This window comes from Balaenoptera physalus, assembly GCF_965194825.1.
Source record: "Balaenoptera physalus genome assembly, chromosome: 1".
Lineage (NCBI taxonomy): Eukaryota > Metazoa > Chordata > Mammalia > Artiodactyla > Balaenopteridae > Balaenoptera > Balaenoptera physalus.
In genome coordinates this window covers 169,033,832-169,057,622 of record NC_138882.1, presented here as the reverse complement: position 1 = coordinate 169,057,622, position 23,791 = coordinate 169,033,832, and the positions used below count along the sequence as shown (strand labels likewise).

At 51.8% G+C, this 23,791-nt stretch overlaps 1 protein-coding gene across 1 annotated transcript in view; it reads left to right on the top strand.

The window, feature by feature from the left end:
* LOC309638142 (uncharacterized protein C1orf94) overlaps positions 1-23,791 on the top strand; it is a 63,013-nt gene that overhangs the window by 12,147 nt on the left and 27,075 nt on the right. Inside the window, exons 2-6 of the mRNA XM_082413756.1 lie at positions 4,718-5,415; positions 8,833-9,093; positions 10,156-10,331; positions 14,715-14,792; positions 18,687-18,883. Of these exons, the coding sequence (XP_082269882.1) occupies positions 4,718-5,415; positions 8,833-9,093; positions 10,156-10,331; positions 14,715-14,792; positions 18,687-18,883 (1,410 nt within the window). The remainder of the gene's footprint in view (positions 1-4,717; positions 5,416-8,832; positions 9,094-10,155; positions 10,332-14,714; positions 14,793-18,686; positions 18,884-23,791) is intronic.

The window sequence follows — 23,791 nt, the reverse complement described above, 5'->3', positions numbered from 1 at the left end:
CCAGCAAAGTTGTTGGAAGAGGGAAAAACCTGTGAGCCACAAAGTGGTCGCTAAGAGCTGGGCAGGGTCTGTGTGGGTTCTGCCGTGGGACTGACTTACAGGGGTTGACCAAGCAGGCTGGTCAGTGTCATCCGGTCAGCTCACAGGGGTGCCAGGCCCAAGGTGGGACATGAGATGGAAGGCCAGAAATAGAATCAAATCCAGGCAGGTTGCGACCATTGAAGGAGTTGGGCAGTCTTTGGCAACACAGCTCTTGATTTCAAGAGTTTCAAGAAACGGACAAGGGTAAAGACAAGTTCGTGAGCCAGTTTATTCATTTATTCAACAAATCCTTAATGAGCTGGAGGTATGTGCCCAGCACTGCTCGAGGTCCTGAGGCCTCCATGGTGAACAAGATACAGTCCCTGCCCTCAGGGAGGATGAGTTGTTGTAGGGAGTGAAGACATAAGAAAATACTACATGATGGTGATGATAAACACTAGGAAGAAAATAAACAGATTGATGGAGCGTAGAGTGCCTAGTAAGAGTCAGTCAAGGGATGATCTAGCATCCAAAGGAGGTGCAAAGGCCCTGGGGTTGGAATGAACTTGACATGCCAAGGCATATTTATAAGACCAGAGTGGCTGGAAGAAGAGGAGTCAAAGCAGGAGGGGGTAACAGGGCCACTTTGTGGGGTGCCCTGGGGGGTCAGAAAGGAGTTTGGATTTTTAGTCTATGTGTAGTGAGAATTCACATAAGGGTTTAAGTGGGGGAATGGTTTAGATCTAAGTTCTAAGAATGTCTGAGCTCTGCAGGCATGCAGTTTTCTAGAACAGAAAAGAGCAAACGAATCTTGTTTTCTTGGGGGTGGAGAGGGCAGGTAGGCGAGACCCTTGCTCAGAGACTTGTAATTGTGTGCTGAATCTTGATTGCAGCAAGGTATTTGGTAAAGGCTGTCTTGGAGAAGTGGAGATGGGATGATAGTGACTGGATTGATTTATTCCCCCAAACTGTTGATCCAGGATTACTGTCAGACTGGGAGGGGGAGGGTTTCCAGCAATGGCCCTAAGGCTCGGCCCTGGACTCTCTCCCCTTCAACATTTCTGTCCATCAGTTGGTGGGGGACCCAGAAGGCGTGCTCATCAGACATGCAGCTGACACAGAGCTGTCAGGGATGGCTAATGCCACGGATGACAGGCTCAGGATTCACCGTGATGATCCTCCGCAGGGTGGAGTGGTGGGATGATCCTAGCAATATCCCTGATTGCATTCAGATTGGGGACCAAAGCCCAGCCACGGAGCAGGGGCCGGGTGGACCTCGCTGGAGAACGATCCCTGGAAAAGAAGCCGGGTTGGGGTAGGAGGAGGTCAGGAAGTCAGCCGGACCCGACAGCATCCTCACACCAGTCTCTTCACTTTCTCAGCGACAAGGTCCTTCACCTCTTTCAGGCTCACTTTTCCCACCTGTAAAGTGAGAATGATATTGTCTATTGCCCAGGGATGTGGAGAGGATTAAAATGCAAGCATATACATGGATGCCTGGCTTCCAGTCTGGCCTGTAGTGGATTCATGGCAGATTCAAAGGAAATAGGAGTTTGTAGGGGCTGTCTCGGGGAGGGCCAGGTGCTCCGGGCCAGCCTTTCAGGGACACGTGGGGGACCCACAGCCAGGGTGGGCCCCTCTGTTCTTGGCACTGCCCTGCCCCTTCTGGGAATGCCAGCTTCCTAAGAGGCCCAGTGACCCCCGTGATGTGTCCAGAGGAGAATGACCGGGGAATGTGAACGGGGTTCACACTCAGCCCCTGCCGGGTCCTCTCTGCCAGCCTGGCTCCCGCGTGGGGGAGGGGGAGGAGTATCCTCTCAGGTGCTGAGAAGGGACTGCCTGCGGGGTGGCTTTTGGTACAGGGACCTCGGGCCCTGTGGGTCTTTTAGAAGCTGCTTTGACTTCTCCTTGGAGCTGATACTTTAAAGGATTCAGTGGTGAGACTTTTATGTGTACGTCTATTATAGAACATTTTTATTTTAGAAAAAAAAAAAAAACGAGAAACCAAACACAGACAAAAATAGAACAACTAGTATGTGATGAACCCATGTACCCCTCACCCAGCCTTAGCCATGATCAACATAGGGGCAATCTTATTTTATCTATTCCCCCGCCTCCATCTTTTCCCTCCCCTTGCTAGATTAAGTTTAAAGCCAATCCCAGGCATAATGTTCTCTGTAAATACTTTAGTATGTATCTATAAAAGGATCCTTTTTGTTGTTGTTTAAATATAACCACAATCCCATTATCCCAATTTTTAAAAATTAACATAGTTGAGGAATTCCCTGGCTGTCCAGCGGTTGGGACTGTGTGCTTTCACTGCCGAGCACCCGGGTTCCATCCCTGGTCAGGGAACTAAGATCCCACAAGCCTGGCACAGCATGGCCAAAAAAAAAAAAAAAAAAAAAAAAATAACGTAATTGTGGTGAGTCTTTCCAATTCAGAAGATCTGTTGGTACATAACTTGCTTTGCAAGTTTTGGGGCAGGCACGGGAGAGACAAAAACTGGTCCCTCAAGTATCTGGTTTCTGTGACTCGAGACTCCCCTGCTCCCTTTGAGGGTGAAGATGAAGAGGAAGACAGGGGATCAATAACTCGGGGCCATGGATTGGCAGTCTCTTTATTGCAGGTGTTCCCAGGGACACGGCAGGAGAGGGGGGCCAATTTATAGACGGAGTCTAGAGTGAGAAGGAGGAAAGGATGGGAAGAGGAGAGAGGGCAGGGAAAGAGGGGGAGAACAGAGTGGACCGCCTTGCCTCATACACGGCTTTGATGGCCTCCGGGAGCTTCCAGGGCCAGCCTGCTCCCACTGCCACTCACAGCCACCGTGTGCCCAGGGCTTCTTTGGCGCGTGTCCATGCTGAGCCCGCACAGGGGTTACTGTACCAAGTTCTCATCCCACCCAGCGTCTGGGCACTTGTAGTGTCCTACCCATGTCACAGGTGTCATACCCTCATCACATGTGAGTCTCTGAGTTTCCAGGATTTGACGTGAAATACGCAGAGGTGCCCGATCCTGACCTCGGTCTGTTTGGCCGGAGTCTGCTTTTCCTGGCACCTCTCTCAGCCTCCAGGCCTGGGGAGGCCACATGGGGGGCTGGTGGTCAGGAGGCATTGGTTGCCTCGGTCGTTAGAATAGTGACAAACTCCCAAGTTTTAAACTCTTCCCTGTGCTTCCCAAGTGCCCTGTCTACGGAAAACCTTTTCCAGGACCCTCTGGGCTTCATCAGGACCCAGCAACTAAGGGGTTAATGCCTGGCACAGTAGGCAGTGGCTGGTCGTCAGATGTGGAGACTGTCCCCTGGTTCTGCGTGTGATGACTGAGTCATTTTGTGCCTGCACTGCACGTGTGTGTGTGTGTGTCCACGTGCGTGTGCCCATACACAGAGCATTACCAGGAAGGACCGACCCTGCTGGGCGCATTCCCTAGTCATTATTTTCGGGGCTGACTCCACCCACAGAACGGGTTGTCAGAGCAGGAATGTGCGCAGGGCCTCCCCAAAGCTCCACTCACAGGGAGCTTTAATTTTTCCCTCTGCCTCTTTTTTGCCATTTTCACCACCTTCTACCAGCAGTAGAGTGTTGAGCAGTTTCCAGAATGCTCTGTGTAGGCCACCTCATCCACCCTTCATGGGAACCCATCCAGGAGGGATAGCAGATGGTTCTAAGATGGGTGACCATGGTCCTCCTGGGAGTGCCAGGGAGGAAGCTTCCCCCTTGCCAAGGATGCTGGTGTGGCAGGCTGGGCCACAAGCCTGGCCAGCAGGATTGCTACCCTCTCCCACATCTGGAGAGAGCCAGCCGTCAGGAGCCTAGAGTCCATGGGACCATCAGGCCCCATCAGGCTGGTGCTGGCCATCAAGGGTCCAGGCTGGAGCCCCCGGGGTCTGAGGTGCAGGTAGAGGCCTGTGTTTAGATACAGGGAGATGCTTGTGAATCGGTTCAGGGATCAAGAAATTGTTGGTGCTCCCAGGAAGTGGGGCCCAGTCTGTGCTCTGGTCAGAGGGCCATGCCCAGCCAAGGTGGACACGGGCATCCATGGAGCCACTGTGCAGATTTCAGGACCAGGGGCCCAGCCAGGCTGACGGAAGTGTCGACATACTAGCTGACACTTGTGTTGCCCTTACTGTGCCAGACAAGGTCTGAAGTGTCTCTATGATATTCTTGTTCACCAGGAGAGGAGACCAAGGTGCTGAGCAAGGGGCCCAGGATCACATAGCTGGGAAGTGACAGAGCCAGGCTGGGAGGCCCTGAGGTCCCCTGCTGTCTGCCATGCTACAGTGCATCTGGGGGCTTCCTAAGACTCAGCCCCAGCACTCTGCATGCCACGCTCAGAGCTGTCGGCTCAGTCCTGTCCCCTGTGCTGCTGGTCTTTTATTGCTTCGGGTCCTGAGCATGACTGAACAGGGAGAGGTGGAGAGAAATTAAGGCTCAGCTCACTCAGCAAGATGTAGTATTGGGAGAGGACCCAGGCATCCCGATTCCCAGAACCAAGCTCTCGGTACTATGCCCACTGGTGTGGTGTAGAAACCCCTTGGAGTCCACTGATGGTCCATTTTCTCTCTTAAAAAGCAATAGGTTTCTCACACCTGGAGACGTGTTTCCTCCATCCCCTTTCCTTGCGGCCCGTGCCCTGCTGCACGGCCACCCTCAGGGAGCTGGCACTAAAGCCATCTGTCTTTCTGACCTGTTTGCAGGCCTCTGGAGCTCACCAGTGGCAAAGATGAGATCTCCTTGCTGGTGGAGCAGGAGTTCTTGAGCCTCACCAAAGATCACCTCATCCTGGTCACAGAGAGCTCAGGGGAGCTGGAGGCGCCCAGCAGCTCCCTCGAGGGGCCCGGGCAGCCGGCTCCCTGCCTTCTTGTGCCTTCGCTGGTGGCAGGCAGCAGTGAACGCCCAGGAGCCTCCATCATTGCCGGTGACAAGCTTCTGGAGCCAAAGGTGGCAGCGTCCGTTATCGGCAGCCAGCAGGACTGCAATTCTGCCATGTCTACGGTCACGGGCACTCTGCGTACTGCCAAGGTCAAGAGTGCCAAGGGGACAGAGGACAGGGGCAACAGCCTGGGGGCCTCCAGCTCAGAGATCAGCAAGCTCCTGGCTCAGTTCCCACTGAAGTCCACGGAAACGTCCAAGGCCCCCGACAGCAAGACGGTGTTGGAGGAGAACAGGGTCATCAAGGACTTCCTGCAGAACAGCATGTTCAATGGCCCTGGACCCGGGGAGCCCGCGGAGCCAGGCCCATTCCTGCTGCTGCCTCCCCCGCCTCCTCAAGCGCCTCCCGACAAGCTCGACAAGCCCCCCAAACTCCCTGCTCAGAGGAAGCAGCTCCCAGTGTTTGCCAAGATCTGCTCCAAGCCCGAGGCTGACCCTGCCATGGAGGGGCACACACTGATGGGTGAGTGGGGCTGGGAGCAGGGCTAGGGAATGGGCCCGCGGGGGAAGAAACAACTTACCGGGTTGCATCAGGCACCTGCAACGTCTTTGTGCAAAGTAGGGCGACGTGGCCTCGCTGGCGAGCACAGTCCCCCGGTACGGGCTGTTTTCAGTCCCCACAGGCCTCCTCTGCTGGATGCCCGTATACAGGGCACAGCTCCTGTAAGCAGATACAGTGGCTCTGAACCCAATGTGGTTTGGGAAGAGGGAGAGGCCCATTTGGTAAGTGATTGGGTTTTTAAATCCACAGGCACCCAGAGTACACTGAAGGGAACGTTTATCCTCGCTGGGTCCAGGGTGACAGTGCAGTGTGGGGACTTTAAGCTGGATAGGAGGGAAATTTGACTGGCTTCTCATGGAAGCTCCTGTTCCAACCGTGAGGCTTGGTCCCCTCTCTGTGGGGCAGGAGGGTGAATGTGTAAACTCTCCAGGTGCGGTGCAGACTGCTGGCGCTGGGATTTGTTCCCAGGTACTCCAGGGCTTTAGGAAAGTGCATTCCCACTCCTGAATTGAGGAGTTCACATCGTCCCCAGGAAATCCAGCCACCTCCCAAGTTTCCCCCGCCCCACTCCCAGGATTCTGCATTTTGTGCCTGTTCCGATCCAGCCACTCAGACTGGATGGTTCCAAGAAGGCAGACTGATGGCAGTGGCATTTGCCTGCTGTCCACAGTCACTAGGAGAAAACTAAAAGAAAAACTCCCCCCAGGCTGTGAGCATGGACGGGTAATGGAGAGATGCCTGTGTGGGGAGGACCCAGATCCATCCTCCTAAGAAAATGGGAACGCGGTCACCCTAAAGAACATTCGTGCTCTGGAGCACTGGAGGAAGGCCAAGGGCTCTGAGCTGTGGACAGCACGCTGGACTCTGGGTCTTGGGCAGCCTCTAGGAGCCCGAGGACTCTGGGGACGATGGGCTGTACACGTGAGAGGATGGAGCCCTACCTGGCGGAGGGGACGTTCCTCCCGCCTCCTTCTGCAGGAGACAGCCGTGGATGTCTCTCTGTCGGATGAGTGTGCTGGGCTGGAGGCCGTCCTGTCCCCTCCGCCCTCCCACCGTTTGTGTGTGTATGTGTGTACAAGTGTGTGGGCAAAGGTGTGCCAAGGGGAGCTTTGCAGGTGTGAGCGTATTCGTTAGAGGAAATGCAGGGTGGGTGCATCTGATTGTGATCGTGTGTATGTGTTTGTGTGCGTCCATTCTCTGTGTGTAGTTGTGTGTGCGTGTGAGTGAGCCAAAGGAACGACAGGCAGGAATGTGCGTGGGTCTGTGTACACAGACGTTGGAAGAGGGAGCTTTGGAGATGAGCGAGCAGCAAGCATGTTGCAGGCAGCTGGGTGTGTATGTGTGTGATGGCAGGTGTGGGGCCTCTGGGGAGGGGGCTGGGGGCTACACTTGCAACCAGACAAACTCTTGGAAGAGACTCTAGGGACATGTTTTGATAAAAATGTCATTTTCTCCTAAATTGGCTCAGGCTAGAGCAGCTCTTTCCTTTGCTGGGATGGCACTAGGAGGTCAGGCCCTGTCCTGTCCAGACTCAGCCCCAAGGCCAGTGGGCTAATGGGGCCAAGAGTGGGTGGGATGACATCCACTCCCAACAGGTAATACTGGGCACAGGTCCTCTGGTCCTGCCGCTACCAGAAAGATCCGAGGTGCCTGCTGTGTGTCCAGCGCCATTTCCCAGCCAAGCTCCATGGAGACCAGGACCTTCTGGCTGGGGAAGGTGTGAAGATGTTGAGAACAAGGCCCTCTTTCCTGCTTCAACCAAGCAATGCCTTAAAAAATTTATATGTGTATATATATTATATATATGCAGTTATATATATATATATACACACACACACATATATATATATGTATTTTCCCCCCATCATACTTAATTTTGTTGGAAGAAAGAGTTCCATTGCTCAAAAGGAAATATGGGTGAAAACCACTGCTGTAGAGGGTCCCATGATGGTCCAGACTGTGTCCTAGCACTAGGGGGACACTCGGTCTGTTTGGAGAAAGATCTGAGCCTGACACTGACCACATCCATTGCCTTACTGTGTCTCTCCGATGCTTCTGTGCCTTTGCCCACAGTCACCCATAGCCCCCTGGTGTAAGGCCTTGCTGAAGACCCCCTTCCTTCTGGAAGCCCTCTGGTCCTCTCAGACAGAAGCTGTCTTAGCCACCTTCTTCTCCCACGATGTCCCTCTGTCACCTCATGGTTCCCATCTGCCTTGTCCCAGAGCTATTTCTGGGTCTGTCTCTCTCTTCCTCCTTGTTTTGAGCTCCTGCAGGGCCAAGTCTGGCTCTGACTCATCGCAGTGTCCCCAGGACTCAGGTCAGAGCCTGGCACTGACGAGAGTGCTAAATCGCTCTGACGATTTAGCAAGAGGAGAGTCCACGATGAGGGAACAGACATGTGTTCTGTAGGAATCTGTGTCCCCCCACTAAGCCAGGTGCTCCCTGAAGTCAGGAACTGTGTCCAAGTCAGCATTGTATCTGAGACCTTTGTATTCCAACTACCTTTGTATTCCAACCTTCCAACATATGGAGGGTTGGAAGGAAGGGAGGGAAAAAAGAGGGAGAAAGGAAAGAAAAGAGGAAGAAATGAAGGAAAGGAAGGAAGAAGGGAGGAAGTCAGGGAAGGAGGGAGGAAGGAAGAAAAGAAAGAAAAGAAGATAAGAAAAGAGAGGTAACTGGAAGGAAGGAAGTTTGAAAGGAAGGAAGGAAGAAAGGAATTATGGAAGGAAGGAAGAATGGGTGGATGGAAGGGAGGATGAGTGGGTGGATGGAAGGGAGGATGAATGGGTAGATGGAAGGGAGGATGAGTGGGTGGATGGAAGGGAGGATGAGTGGGTAGATGGAAGGGAGGATGAGTGGGTGGATGGAAGGGAGGATGAGTGGGTGGATGGAAGGGAGGATGAATGGGTAGATGGAAGGGAGGATGAGTGGGTGGATGGAAGGGAGGATGAGTGGGTGGATGGAAGGGAGGATGAGTGGGTAGATGGAAGGGAGGATGAGTGGGTGGATGGAAGGGAGGATGAATGGGTAGATGGAAGGGAGGATGAGTGGGTGGATGGAAGGGAGGATGAGTGGGTGGATGGAAGGGAGGATGAGTGGGTGGATGGAAGGGAGGATGAATGGGTAGATGGAAGGCAAGGAGATAAGAATGGATGAATGCATGCATGTGTGCATGGGATGGGGAGACCATAATGGGCATTGGTCAGTGAAGCCTTCAGGGATTGAACTTGGATTGAACTTGGCTGGGAGATAGAGCCCAGAGTGGTTGGGGCCTCAGATGTGCTCTGGAGGACCCATCACTTAGTCTACAAGACAGTGCTCCCCGCATCCAGCACTTGGCCTTCCAGAGTCATTGACTCAGTTTCCCTTCTGCTGTAGAATGGAACCCTGGCGCCAAGCAGCTGACCAAGGGTCAAGAGAGCCTCTTTCTCAGTCAGTGGTCCCAGAGACAGCAGGAGACCTGTGGTAAGGAGGGTGGCAGTGACCCCATGGGCTCTATGTCCATGGCCCTGCCTGCCAAGAAGCCTGCCTGTCCGGCCAAGAAGAACCTGCTCTGTGAATTCTTTGGGGCCACCAAGAACCCAAGCAGACAGCTGGAGCTTCACAGCAAAGTGGAGGTGGACGGGCTGGAGCTGAAACGTAAGCTGACCCTGCCCAGAGGAAATCTGTAGAGGAAGGGATTTCAGAAACCCTCAAATGTCCCTGGAGTGGCTCTGCCATCAAAGGGCTGTCTCATCCATGGGCAAGTTACTGTCTTTCCCTAGTCCCATAAAATGGGGGAAATGATTTCCTGTGTCCCCTACAGGGAATACTATTGCTAGAGAAATGCAGTTGACTTTCAGGGGTCACATGGGCATTATTGGTGGTCAGTTTGAATATAGCCTTGACTCAGCATGTCTTATATCCCCTCAAGTGGTCCAAACCAAAGAAAAATCCGTTCTTCGAGATTATTTCTACACTGAGATTATTCATGTGCCGGCTTTCTCTCCCTCGTACTTCTGCAACTGTTTTAGTGTAACTGCCTTTCCCCCCAAAAATGTGCCAATAAGGGGAAACTGACACCCCAGCTCAGACTGTATAAGCCCACAGAGCATATTGTAGAAGGAAAGAATCCAGGATCCATATCCTAAAACAACTCACTCACATCTCATTCATTCCGACTAACTTTGGGTCCTATCATACTGAATTATGTAATATTTTAAAGTATTTTTTAAAAAATGATTCCAACATACATACAACAACCTGCACCAGGTCCTCACTGTTGCCAAGTACATGTCCTCAGGGGGTTGCTTTAATAATTTGATAAGAATGACTTCCAATGGCATAGCAATTGTTTATACCAAACTGGATTTTTCGAAAGCACTTGAAAGAACGTAGTTTTGTAAGTCGGTGAGATACAGCCCCAGCAATCTGGTTTATTGCATCCTCTTGCTAAACTGCCTCCTTACTAGTGAATGACAGAGAGAGATGCTCCGTGCCAGGCCATGCTGGGATTTTCACCCCTTCCGAATTGGCAAGGTGTGACCTAACGATGTTTTCCTAGAGTTGGAAATTCATCCAAAAGTTGAAGAACCCTCTGGGAGCTTTTAAAAGACCTAACCTCTGAGAACACTAACCCCTCAGGCAGTCATGGGGCAGAGGGCGTCCTGGCCTCTCCCTTCCTCAGTCACGGAAACGCTCTACCCCTCCTGTGACTTACAGTTAACCCGCCCGTGACGGGGGCCGACAAGAACAACCTCAAGTACACAGGGAATGTCTTCACCCCACGCTTTGCCACTACCTCGACCTCAGCGACCGTGAACCAGCCGCTCTGGCTCAACATGAACTATCCACTTCTGCCCATGTTCACGAATCCCTCCACCTTCCCCCAGTACCAGGTGAGTGAGCGGGTCCTGGGCCTGTGTCCACGGAGGAGCCTTGGCTCGCAGGAAGCCTAATTCACAAAGAGCCATAGACTCATTAGTTAATTTTTTCATTGGGGCCACATCAGACCAACCACCCGGTACACGTGTGCGCACATGCACATGCCTGTGTGTGTATATTTCTCATTTTCCTTTGTCTGAATTTCCGTTCACTCTGTGCTGTGTCTTCCAGACTTGGCTAGTTTTGGCCTGTGAAGTACTTGGGCTCCCAGGAGAGAATGACAGCACAGTCCTTGTTTCCCACCACCTCCTTTCCAGTTGGATGACATGTGTCCTAGGTTACTTGGGACAGTCCCAGTTCAGGTCTTTTGTCCCAGCATAATTATTAATTGCACCCCGTTTCACTCTCAGGTGTCCTGGTGCAGATGACAAATTATGTGGCCATTTTATTTCAACTACAACCCAGCAATCTTAGCTTCTACCAGCTAAGATGGCTTGACCCACATTCTTGGTCTTGGGCTCATAGCTAAGAGGGGCCAGACCCAATGGCTTGGAGAAACACTTGCCCGGTGGGAAATTTTACTCACAGACTTATTTATTCAGGGAAAGTGTAGTTTCTTTAGTTTGTCTATTTAACTTAATCTCCCTTAAGAGCTGCCACCCACTGGGTAGGTAGAAGAAAAAATCAAATAAATGTTCACTCTGGTTTAAACCAGAGTCTAAACCAAGAGCTTAAATAGTCCCTTCAGGTAGGGCTCATTTCCTCCAGGAAAGGTGCTCAGTGTCTAAGATTTCTCAGTCTTCTGTCTCCTCCGTGGCTCCTTTCCAGAATGGTGTGCAGGTGTATGAAAGGGCCAGGTTCCTGTGAACCTGCTACCCCAGCCTGGCCTGGCCAAGCCCGGAGAGGGCAGAGAGAGAAGGAAATCCACCTGAAAATCGACTCATCCTGTCTCCGTGCCCCTCCCCCTCCCCCTGACCCTCCGGTCCCACGTGTCATCTCCTCCTTTACAACAGAGCGGCAGGCCTCACAGCTTAGACATCCTGCACAGAAGGTAGATCTTCTCTGTTCCCCGTAAAGCCCCTCTCAGCTGGCCCACCAGGCTTAGCCCCTGATTCTTAAACAGGAACTAAAGTAAAGGAGTTTAGCATGGTCTCTCTTTTCTTCTGCAAAGTTTTGTTTTCAAGCCTTTTCTTGTTTGCTAAACAGAGCAAGTGGCCACACTCCCCTCACACCCCGCCACTGGGGTGAGACGTCATAAGGAAGCGTGATCCACGGGAAAATCCAAGTGCGTCCCTCCCATGTCTATGATATGTTGTCCTGGCAGAGGGCTCGAGAGAAATGCCCTGTTCATGTCCTCATTGATTCACCAGCTCCTTCACTGATGTTCCTCCACCCTTGCTCACTCGCTGTGCAGTCGTTTATCACCTAATCCCTGATGCACGCATCTGTATTTATTTATTTTCTCATTCATTTAAGTAGTTAAAACAAAAAACCCCTTGCTTCACACTGAGTCACTGAGTATAGGCCTTGACTCAGGTGAGGTGATTCCAAGATGACTAGGAAGCTCGGAGTCCAGTACAAGTCAGGGACAAATCAAAAGCCAGCATGGTGTGCCCCCCACCCCTGAAGGAGAAACAATTGCATAATTTTATTTGGTGTAAACCGATTCACTCTCAAATGCACTCACAGGGCTCACCATGTAAAGCTAATTTGCAGTGGTCTGTTCTGTAAAGAGGGGATAGTTTCTCTCTGCTACGTTAACTTCTTCTGACTTGACTTTCGGAGTAGGTGAGATTTGGACGTATTTTTCCAGCATGAAGTCCTTTGTTTTTAGAGATGCTGATGTGTGCATCACAGGGCTGACTCTGAGCTTCCTGGGCCTCTGGGCAGAAGGGCCCTGGCTGGTAGGGCCCCTGGGTCCTATGCAGCAGTTTAGACACTGAATAGGCCCAGCTGAAGTTGGCTGTACACATCGACACTCCCAGGTGGTCACAGGGACAGGGTAATTTACCTTCTTCCAGCTCCTCGTGATCTCATAATGCCATCAGGCTTCAAGTCGGCTGATCAAGGGGCCTGATATGATAAAAAGAAAGCAGGTTTTAGAATTGTCAGACTTGGGTTTAAGGGAATTGTGCTGCTTCCAAGCTGTGTGGTCTTGGGCAAGTTAGCCAAATGCTCTGATCCCTGGTCTCCTCACCTATGAAATGGCCTCATAATCATTACAGCAGCAGCAGCAAACACTTGAGTCAGTTGTCAGGTTAATGGAGTCCATGGATGGGAAAGGGCTTTGTAAAATCTCAAGTATGATATAGATATTGGTTTTTATTACTTTTCAGCCCTGATCTTCCTAGGAAACAGTGTCAGGGAGCACAGACTTTGAGAAGGCACAGAGGAGAAATGGGGAACAGTCTATCCTAGCCTCTTTTCCTGCTCGGTGTTAGGAATAAAAATGAGGTCCCAAATCCAATTTACTCAGGGCTTCACTGTGGACGGACGCAGAGCCGTGGAAGACTAAGTCCCCAGCACCCGGGAACTCCGGCGGCTCCTGGGCTGCTTGACACAAAGGAACTCTGCTCCCAATTAAGGAGGGAGGGCACGTAGGAAGAGGCCGTGGCCTCAAGCAAAGAGGAATGAATGTGTGTTTACCCTTGCTTGTGATTTTACAGAATTGCAATTTGAACAACTAGAAATCTCCTTCAAGTCATACAGTGTGGCTCATACTGATGAATATGGCATCATCTCCTGAAAATCCGCCCCGGGACAGAGCAGGGACAGGCGGGTCACGGATCCTAGGGGTAGCCTCACCTAGGCAGGCGTGGGGAGGATGGCGCCCTGGGGGAGTTGGCTGTGGAAAGCAGAGCTGAGCGCTGATGGGGAGGGAGTGAAGCAGAGGAGGGACACTTAGAACGCAGCCTTGGAACCCGCTGGGGGCTGGGAACAGGCAGGGCGGCTCCATCCGGCTGACACCTCTGTCCCAGTTCAGGCCACGCCTGGGGTCACAGGCTGGTCGTGGTGGTGAGTGGGGCTGCCCTGGCAGCAGGGCTTGGAGAAAAGGCGAGCAGGTGCACTGGTTTCAGGTGAAGGGGTTGGTGGATGTGGGAAAGGCCCGGCCACGGTCAAGTGCAGGGGCACGGGAGCAGAGAGCAAGGAGGGCCCTGGAAGGATGTGCTCTCTCGGGGATGTGGGGGATGGGCGCTGAGAGAGCTGGGGGGCTTCCCCAGGACCCCACATCAGGGATTCGGAGCCTTTTAGGAGGAGCCCATGGGCTCTGAGGAAGTCGTCAAGGGCAGCATCAACCATCAACACTTAGACGATGGCACAAGCTGAGCCCAGGATGGAGGCAGCATCTTGGGGCATGGAATCTTCTGGAAAGATATACGGTCTGAGGGGTGCTTTGGGTTTTGACCTGCATCTTAGAGGGTAACTCTGGATTGGCAGATAGAGGCAGCCTGGGACTGGAGGGGTCATGGGCTGACCCCATCCACAGTGGCGGTTCTGCTGTGTGTGTGTGTGTGTGTGTACATGTGGACACCTAAGGCCACCCCGGACAGAGTTGTGAGTAAAGTTTCTACTTCCCATCGGGCTGAACTGCCAGGCAGCCTCTTCAAGTGGTGGGAGCAGCAGGGGCAGGGGGTGGCAGTGAGAGATGGTGGCAGAATCCTTACTACGTGCTGCACTGTTCTAAGCCCTTTAGATGGATTAACTCATTTATCTTCACATCAGTCTTCATCATCAGGTACAGACACAGGTGTATGTGTGGGCAGAGAGATGCACAGCAGCAGAGACCAAAACTAATACACCTAGGTTCATAGTTGCACATTTGTACACAGAAACACACAGCTGCAGACACAAATGGAAGCACACGTGCAGATGTGCTTAAATAAACAGGGAGGCAAGCTAGCACATGTGCATGGGTACTTCACGTCTTGGGGCAGGAGTGGGGTTTGGGAAAAGGCACTTAGGAAAGGGGTATAGACAGCAACAAAGATCATCTGGCTACCTTCACAGGCTTTGCAGGCTTGAACACACATAATTTTAGAGACAAGGGAAAAGAGGCTCCGAGAGGTGAAGTGACTTGCCCAAGGTCACACAGACACTAAGGGGCAGATCTGGAATTCAAGAGGCAGGCGGGTTCCTAAAGCTCTTGCCTTAAATATTCACCAAAAAGGCTGTGAATCCTGCTAACCAGGGGCTTCCTGGGTGGTGTGAGGCGTGCTGGCTCGACCTGATTCCAGCTGGACTAGGCAGCTGGTGGGTCTGGCCAGTAGTGTGGTGGGACGGACTTGAACGTGTGTGGAGGTCCAGGCAAGGGAGCTGGAAGCTGAGTTGAGTGGCTGCTGTCCTCTGGCTGGGAGCCCACCGCCCCACAGCACTGAGCCTCCCCCTTCTCTCCCCAGGGCCTGTACCCACAGCGGGCGGCCAGGATGCCCTACCAGCAGACCCTGCACCCCCAGCTGGGGTGTTACTCCCGACAGGTGAGTAGCTGACCTCCTCGCCTGTCTCAGCTCCGCAAAGGCCTTCATGTCAGAAGGATGTCTGTTCCCTTGTCTTTGTCTAGCTGGTCACCAGCCATACTTTCCGGCCCGTGCTTGACTCCAGAGTACAGACAGAAACACCAACATGCGTGTGGACCCAAACCAGTGTCCCCAGGTGATAATACCAGCTGGCACTTGCAGAGCCCTTACTGTGTGCCAGGCCCTTCTCTAAGGGCCTTACCCGCATTAATTTCACCTTCAGAACTACCCTATAATCTGCCTTATAGATTAGAGATGAGGAAACTGAGAGAGATTAATTTGTCCAACATTATACAGTTAACACGTAAGTTAGCTTTTACTGTGGCAACAAATGGCCTCAAGGTCTCAGAGGCTTTACTTTTTTACCCACGGGTCTGCAGGTTGGCTGAGCAGGACTGGGGTTGGGTTCAAGCCTGTTTCACGTGTCCCCCTTTTGGGCCTGTGCCGAAGATACAGTCACTTTTGCTCCTGCCATGCTGGATGGCGGAAGGGCTGAGCAGAAACGCCCAGTGTCTCTGAGGGGCTCAGCTCAGAGCTGGGACGTGGTAATGTACACCTGCCTTCCACGGGCCAAAGCAAATCACATGGCCTGCCCAGCATCAGTGGGGCTGGGAGTCATATCCCTTCCATGTCAGTTTGTCAGTTAAAAAACCAGACACCTAGCTAAATTTAAATTTCAGATAAATGGTGAATAATGTCTTAGCAGAGCTATGTCCCCAATACTACATGGACCATACTTATACTAAAAAAACCCCAAAAACTTGCTGTTTATCTGAAATTCAAATTTAACTGGGTGTTATATATTTTTGTTAGCTGAATCTGCACCCTCTACTCCCATGGATAGGTCGGGGGTCAATATCTACTTGACAGTAACACAATGGCAGATTGGGGTTTGACCTTGAGCCGCCTGGCTTCAGGGTCCATGTTCCCAATAACTGTGCCTTACTGCCTCTTGTATACAGACACACAAAAATACGGTATCAAAATAAAGCAGCAGAGACAAAAATACAAACACACACCCAGACACAAATAAAGATGCAGTTATAGACATGCATGCCAAGCTGCATGCGTGTGGGCCCACGCACACACACACAAAACACAAAACAACACTTCCAGAGGTTCTGAGTATCTAGGGGCAGGGATGGGGGTGTGAGGAAGGGAGCTGAGGACCGGCTACATTCTCAGGCTGGCCTTGCAACCCCACAATCAGGTGGACAGATCAAACCCACAGACTCCTCCGCCTCTCCTCTCTCCCCGGGGAGCCCTACCCTTTCTCTGCAAACTGCACCTCTGACCTCTGAAGGATGTTAGAATGTTCCAGAAGGTAGAGAAGGGCCCATAAGTGTAGGTTACTTTCTTACGTGGGCCAGGACTGCTCTTTCAGCAGTAGGAGCTTTTGCATTCTGAGGTGAAGATGAAATGAGGCAGTCAGGCTCACAGAATCTCAGTCTCATCCCCTCCACCCCACGAGCAGTGATTCCATCCACCTAGCTCCAAAGTGAATGCTTTTAGACAAAGTTATGTAAATGCATATATTTGAAACAGTAATAGAAAAACCTGGTACAAAATTTTTAAAATCTTAGAGGCAATCACTGTGATTGGTTTCTTAGGTATCCTTCCAGTGATATCTATTTATACAAGCATTTTTATACAGATGTGGCATTCTGGGCACACTGCTCTATCATTGCTTTTGTCAGCAAAGAGGACATCTTGGAGATGGTTCCAGAGCCCTGTACCCAGCTCTGTTTTATGCGTTTTATCCGTGACATGTAGTTAGGATACAGTTTTGCATAAAGCTTGCATAAGCTCTAGGACCCGTATCTTCTCTTTCACGTCAGTTTCCTCCCAGGTCCAGGACTGTCCCCTCACTGTGAAAACCAGGGTTTTTTATTTTCTGCCACGCTGACCCTCGGGTGTCTGTCTTGGAGGTGCCTTCCTGGGTTCTCTCTGTGAGCTCTTGGCACTTTCTGACCTTCAGCTCACCCTCTTGGGGGTTTGGTGCCCAGGTCTAGTGTCACCAGATCTTACCTGTCCACTGGGGGAAAGATGGGGAGGGCCCGGAGGGAGGGGCTCAGGCTTCCAGAGGGAGCACGCATAGCGGTGCGTTCCAGGGCCACGGGCTCTGGGCCTGCCACACTGGGGATCGCAACAAAACTCAAGACGCTTGAAACACTTACTGAGCAAGTTGCTTAACTTCTCTGAACCTGTTTCCTCATCTCTAGAATGGGGATCCTAATGGTCCTACCTCACAGGGCTGTTTGGTGTTTAAATGAGAGAATCCACATGAAGGGCCTGGCACACCCTTGTTATCACTTCATAAGCGCTAGCCTTTGTCATCTTTTTAAATTAGATAAGGGTGTGCAGGGTGAGAAAGGGCAGTCAGTACGCTGAACCCCTGAGCAGCTTGGACTACAGACTTGCTATTAAAGTGGAAATCCAGAAATTTCCCGAGTTTTGACTGAAACACACAGGAGGATGGATGTCGGCTCCACACAAGACATTTGGAGCTGTCAGTAGTGGAATACAGCGCTCATGATGTAATGAGCTCCCTGTCATTTTAGATATTCAGGCTGACACTTAGTAATCTCTTCTTTCCTCCCTCCTCCTCCTCTCTCTCTCTTTCTTGCACTTATCCATTTAACATATATTTCGAGCAGCTACTGTGTGACAGGCACCGTCTCAGGGCCAAGGATAAATCAGTAAATAAGACAGGTGGGGTTCCTGCCTCATCAGGGGCAAGATAGTATGAGCCCTGCTTCTTGGTGGGGGTCTGATCCAGGTGGTCTCAGAAACCCAATGAGTTCCTACTTTTCTTAGGGTTTGAGCTGAATCCCAGTGCCCCCATTTGGCCTTTCTCCTCACTCACATTGCCCAGTACCATAACCACCAGCCACGTGTGGCTATTTACATTGAAATCAAAACTAAGTAAAATTTGAAATTCAGTCCCACTAGCCACATTTCAAGTGCTCAGTAGCCACACTTGTGTCTGGTGGCTACCATATTGGGTGGTACAGACACAGAAGATTTCCATCATCCGTCACAGGAACTTCCACTGGGCAGAGCTATCTTGGACTTGGGGTCTGTTGAGATCCTGAGCTCGAAGCCAGGGATGTATAAATCCCAACAACCTTTACTGAGATTGTAAAAGACTTAAACATGAACCTGGGGGGGGGGGGCTTCCCTGGTGGCGCAGTGGTTGAGAGTCTGCCTGCCAATGCAGGGCACACGGGTTCGAGCCCTGGTCTGGGAAGATCCCACATGCTGTGGAGCAACTGGGCTCGTGAGCCACAATTGCTGAGCCTGCGCGTCTGGAGCCTGTGCTCCGCAACAAGAGAGGCCACGATAGTGAGAGGCCCGCGCACCGCGATGAAGAGTGGCCCCCGCTTGCCACAACTAGAGAAAGCCCTCGCACAGAAACGAAGACCCAACACAGCCATAAATAAATAAATAGATAAATTAAAAAAAAAAAAATGAACCAGGGGCTTTTGAGATGGTTATGGACTGAGGGTAAGGCAGGGGACAGAGAAGAGAATGGAAATAATGGAAATAATATTCCTTTGCTATTTATTATGTGCCAGTCTCTCTACTTATATCAGCTGACTCAGTCCAGATACAATGGAGATAGCATTTGCCCATTTTATGGATAAGGAAACTGAGACTCAGATAAATTAAATAACTTACCAGTCTCACATATAGAAGCTGAGCTCCGTGCTTCTTCCCCGTCCGACACATTGCCTTCTATGCACCCCACAGTGACTGAGGGGCACAGGGGCTGAGGCGTGGGGGCTCAGGTTAGGGTCAGGGCTGGGGGACTGTGAAGTTTAGTGGCACCCCTGTCTCCTCTCTGCCCCGCAGGTGACGCCACACAACCCGCAGCAGATGGGACAGCAGATTTTCCGCTCTTCCTACACCCCCCTGCTGAGCTACGTCCCCTTCGTCCAGTCCAACTATCCGTACCCTCAGAGGACACCTCAGAAGCTGGCCAGAAATCCCCGAGACCCTCCCCCCATGGCAGGAGATGGGCTGCAGTACCCCTTCCCCCAGGCGTATGGGTGAGTCCTCAGCCCACACTGGAAATTCACCTCGTATCCCGAAAGCTGCTAGAGAGGAGAGGTGGGCGCGCTGGGCCTCACTGCTGCTCTCTTGGTACATATATTCCTTGGCTGTGGGGAGGGCAGACCCTGTGCCTTGTGGGTCCCGGGTGGAGCGGATGTGGAGGTGAGCCTGATCTGGGCCCGGGGGGGGTGCCCTTTGGCAGGCCCAGTCGGGGCTGGGGTCCTCAGCTTGGTGCAGAAATGCAGCTGCGTGGTCAGTAGTGGATGAGCGCACCACCCATGGCAGGTGGCAGGTAGTGGAGCGGGACGCGTATGCCTTTCCCCATTTGCCTGGTTTCCAGCAGGCCACGGCCAGGTAATCTTCTTACAGCTCTTTGCCCCACTCACTGCCTCCTGAGCTCCTTGCCAGGCTAATTCCTCCAACAGCCCAGTGAGTTCGCAGCCGGCCCTGCTGAAGGTCTTCTCACTGCTTATCAGGCTGCTCACACTTTTCCCCCAAAATACCCCAAACAGCAGAGGAGAGGAGCTTAGCAGCCAACACAAACTCAACATTTTAGCTGACAGCTCCATTCAGACTTTTCATGCGGGTCAGCAAGAAATTGGTGTTTGTTGTTTCAATGTAACAACATGCAGCGGCTCATTCCCACCCACCAAACCTTCACTACTGATGCTCTGCAAGGCGGGTGGTGCCTTGTCAGTCCTGAGAATCCAGGTGTCCCAGGCACATCCCGGGGAACGTGTGCTCCAGTTTGAGAACCTCCCTTTACAGGATTAGGACCAAACTCCCCAACCTGACACAGATTCCCTTCCGCCCCATCACAGCCCTGCACTGTAGTGTCAGCCGGTGTCCTGGACTTGGACCCTTTCAATCGGTGTTTCCCATGAATGTCTTGATAGAGGGATAAATGCTGGAAAGAGGTTTCCATAGTCAGATCTGTTTGGGAAAAGAAAGGTAGAAACGAAGATAAACAGATTTCTTAACTGTTGGAATTTGCAGATTATTTAATTTACTAGGGTTCATGGAGAACATTCAAGAAGCTGGTCGATAGTGTCATTTGAATATAAAACCCATGACCCCTTATTTCTTTTTTTCTTTCCCTTCCTCCATCCCTCCCTCCCTTCTTTCCTTCCTTCCTTCCCTCCCTCCCTCAACCTCTCCCTCCCTCCCTTCTTTCCTTCCCTCCCTTCCTCCACCCCTCCCTTCCTTCCTCCCTTCTTTCCTCCCTCCCTCCCTCCCTCCCTCCTTCCTCTCCTTTTTTCCCTCTTCTTGTAGAGCATATCATGGTGTGTTTCGCCAATGCAGCCTGGAAAGCGCTGTGTCAGTTCACATAGTTACGGTGAATTTAGCCCGTGGGGCACCGCCCATGAATAGGACATGGTTCCTCCCTTCAGAGATGAGAGTGGATGAGAGGGGGCACAACGATGTTAATGCCGTGACAAAGTGAAGACCATCCAAGTGTCCCGAGGACGGAGGGAGGATCCCCGCTGGGTGGACAATGAGAGCTGCAGGATGGGGAGGGTCCAGCGAGCAGCGACTGGGGGAACAGGGCCCTCAGGTGGGAAGGTGCGTGGTGGGTTTGAGGCCTGCGGAATAAAGGCATCTGGCTGAGGTATTAGATTTATCCCTGAACAAGGTGGAAAATAGGAAAAGGGGGGCTGGGCTTGGATTATTAAAGGCTCTGACTGGTAGGCCTGGGGATCCCATGCAGATTTGTGAACGTTGGAGTGAATTGATGGGCCGGAGGGGAGAGAAACAGGAGGGAAGAGAGGGCAGAGTCTGGAGGTGACTGCAGGGTCTGTAAGAGAGGTTCTCACCTCCCCGGAGGTGAGAGTAGATGAGACTGCAGAGGGAAGACAGCCTACCTGCAGGCCAGCAGACGTCCCCCTTCCACGCTGTGACTCTGGGCTCGAGGGAAGAGGGAGTTACTGCAGAAGCCAGAACCTGCTGTCCTTCGGAGGCCGCGTGGTCCCAAGTTCTCAGCAGTCAGCGGTCGGGGAAGCACTGATTGGGAGCAGTGCGAGCCGAGGGCTGGGACCTGGTCTCCGGCTGTCTTCAGAGGGGCAGGAGGGGGAAGGGAGTGAGCAGGAGACTGAGGAAGGAGCAGCCTCAGAAGTGGGAGAGAGCCTGCAGCCAGCTGGGGACACCGTGCGCGAAGGAGGAGAGTGATGGGTGGAATGGCGGCCTGAGAGGGTGCAATGGCGGCCTGAGAGGGTGGAAAGACCAGGAAAGTGAGGTCGGAAAAACGAGGCGAGGAGTGCAGGCCCGTGTCCCCCAAAGGGATGATTCGTTCATTCAAAAATATGTTTGTTGCATCTTCTGTGTGCCCGGCACTGTTCTAGGCACTGGTTACTGGAGTGAACAAGACAAAGTGTTTACTTCCGTCATTCCAGGAGGAGAACTAGACAATACGGAAGTAAATACGCACCATACATGTCAGGTGCAAGGGATAGCGAGGAGGGAATAAGGGACCTCTCTTGAGCCGAGATCTGAACAAAACGAGAGAATGAGCCATGTGTATACATGGGTGATGAGCGCTCTGGGCAGAAGGAATCGAAAGTGCAGTGGCCCCGCGGTGGGAAATGTAGCTGGAGCACAGTGAGTGGAGGAGAGAGAGTGGGCAGAATTGAAATCGGAGGGGTGGCAGGGCCGGACTAGAGAGGGCCTGGGAGGCGAGGGAAGGAAGAACAGCGGGAGGCCGTGAATGTTCTAACTCTCCGTGTAAGGAAGATGGTGTTGACCGACATATGAAGAGTGGGCTGACGGGTAAGAGCTGATGGAGGGGACCAGGATGGGAGCCTTTTTAGCTATCCAAGCAAGAGGTGCTGGTGGCGTAGACTAGGGCAGTGACCATGGGAAGGAGGTAAGAGAAAAGATGTGGAGCATTTGTTTTCTTGGTAGAATTGATGGGAATTGATGATGGTTGGATGTGGAATGAGGAAAAGAGGGGAGTCAAGCATGATTCCTAGGTTTTTGACTGGAGTGTCCAGATGATTGGCAATGCCAGAATACCAGGGTCCAGATGATGAGAGCAAGGATCTGTTGATCAGAAGTTTGGTTTTGCATATGTGAAATCTGAGATGCCCGTTAGACACTTGCATGGTGCAGTTGATAGGCAGGTGGATATCTGAGTCTGGGGCTCAGGGGAGAATTGGTGGCTGATAATATAAATTTGGGAGTCATTAGCATATAGATGATATTTAAAGGCATGGGATGGGATGAGATCGCCCCGGGAGCACATGTACATAGAGAAGAGAAGAGGCCCAAGGACTGAGCCCTGGGTCTCCAACATGTAGAGGGGTTGGGGAGATGGGGAGGCACCAGCAAAGGATCTAAAGGGTGGGAGGAAAAGCAGGAGAGTGTGGAGTCAGGGAGCCAGGAGAAGAGAGGGAGGGATGACAGTATGGCAAGAAAACCTGGCCACTCTAGGATGGAATGTAGAGAACACTGGGCACAGGGGTGGTGTTGAGGTTTACCAGCTATGCTGGATGCAACAAGGTCCAGGAGAGGCTGCCTGGGTCGGGGAGGGGTACAAGGGCGTAGGTGGAGAGTTTAGTCTGGGAGACCAGGGGCCTCAGTGCTTCCTCTGGGTCAGGAACCAAGAGACTAAACTGTATGAGGTGGGAGAGGAAGGAGTATGTAGCCTCCGTGTTCTCAGGGAAGGATGAGGGGAGCCCTTCCTGCCCTCTGCCAAGTCCATTTGCATACATCCATCAGGGCAGGATAACAATACCATGTATCTTCCAAAGAACAATAAGTCTGAGAGTTAAAGAGAACACAAATGATAATTACACTGGAATTATTACTGGACAGTGTAGAAACTGTCCCAGGCAAACCAGGACCATTCACCACGCTCGTGAGGCAGTTTAAGCCCCTCCTCTTCCTCCAGGAAGCATTCCTGGATAACTATAGTCCACATGGATTACCTCTCTTCCTGGCCCTCTAGTTTACATCCTGTCTAGACCATGCCCTTGGCAGTTGATCTGATCAGAATTTCTCATCATGAAGGGCTCAGATGTGTGGGGTGTGGCAATCAGATACAAGGTGTGTGTCATGAGTAATTTGTTACTGGTAATTATTAAATACTCGAGTACGGGTTACAGCCTTTATTTTATAAATCAGAGTAGAATTCAGAGTGTCCTTATAATAACATCACTTTTAATCGTTTCTTTTCCAATATGATTTTAGAAAAAGAGGTGGGGTTACCACTGACATTAATGGCTTATTGGGCACCTACCTGGTGCCAGGTCCTGGCCTGAGTGCTGAGTGTCAAATGGTGAACAGTCCGAACAGTGTCCCTGCTCTCATGAAGTTTATTTTTGTGAGAAGGGATCAAACAACCCAAAGCCTCGCTTGTCCGTGACTGCTCACAGTGAGCAACAGATACACGTACCAGCTGAGGGATTACAAATTAATGCACTGGTTCGTTCCCATCGCTTCTTCCCCTCCCCCCCTTTTTTTGTTTCACCAATTCATGGGAGGGCGCCACGAACGTGAGCATCTTTTGTAATATGCTTCGGCCCAGCTGAAAAGTGACTGAGAATCCCTGGATTAGACTATATCTAGCCATTTGCTCTGCCGCAATTTGTCTTGAGCTCTGTTCCATTCATTCAAAGTATCCTAGCAGATGGGGAAAGAAAATTGCAGTAGGATCCCAAGTGTGAGTAAATGATTCCATCTGGAGAGGTTGGGGAAGGCTTCACAGAGGAGATGGCTTTTGAACTCTCTTTTGAAGTATGAATTAGCAGTGTGCCAGGGAGAAAAAGCAGAAGGGTGTGTTTTTCTGCTCTCGGAGGGTGATGCTTAAATCTTCTCGGCACTTCCTTCCCTGAGGGTCTAGCAGAGTTCCAGGCAGTCAGGGATGCCTCAGTGCTTACTTGCCAGATTGGTGTGAAATGGAGGGTCTG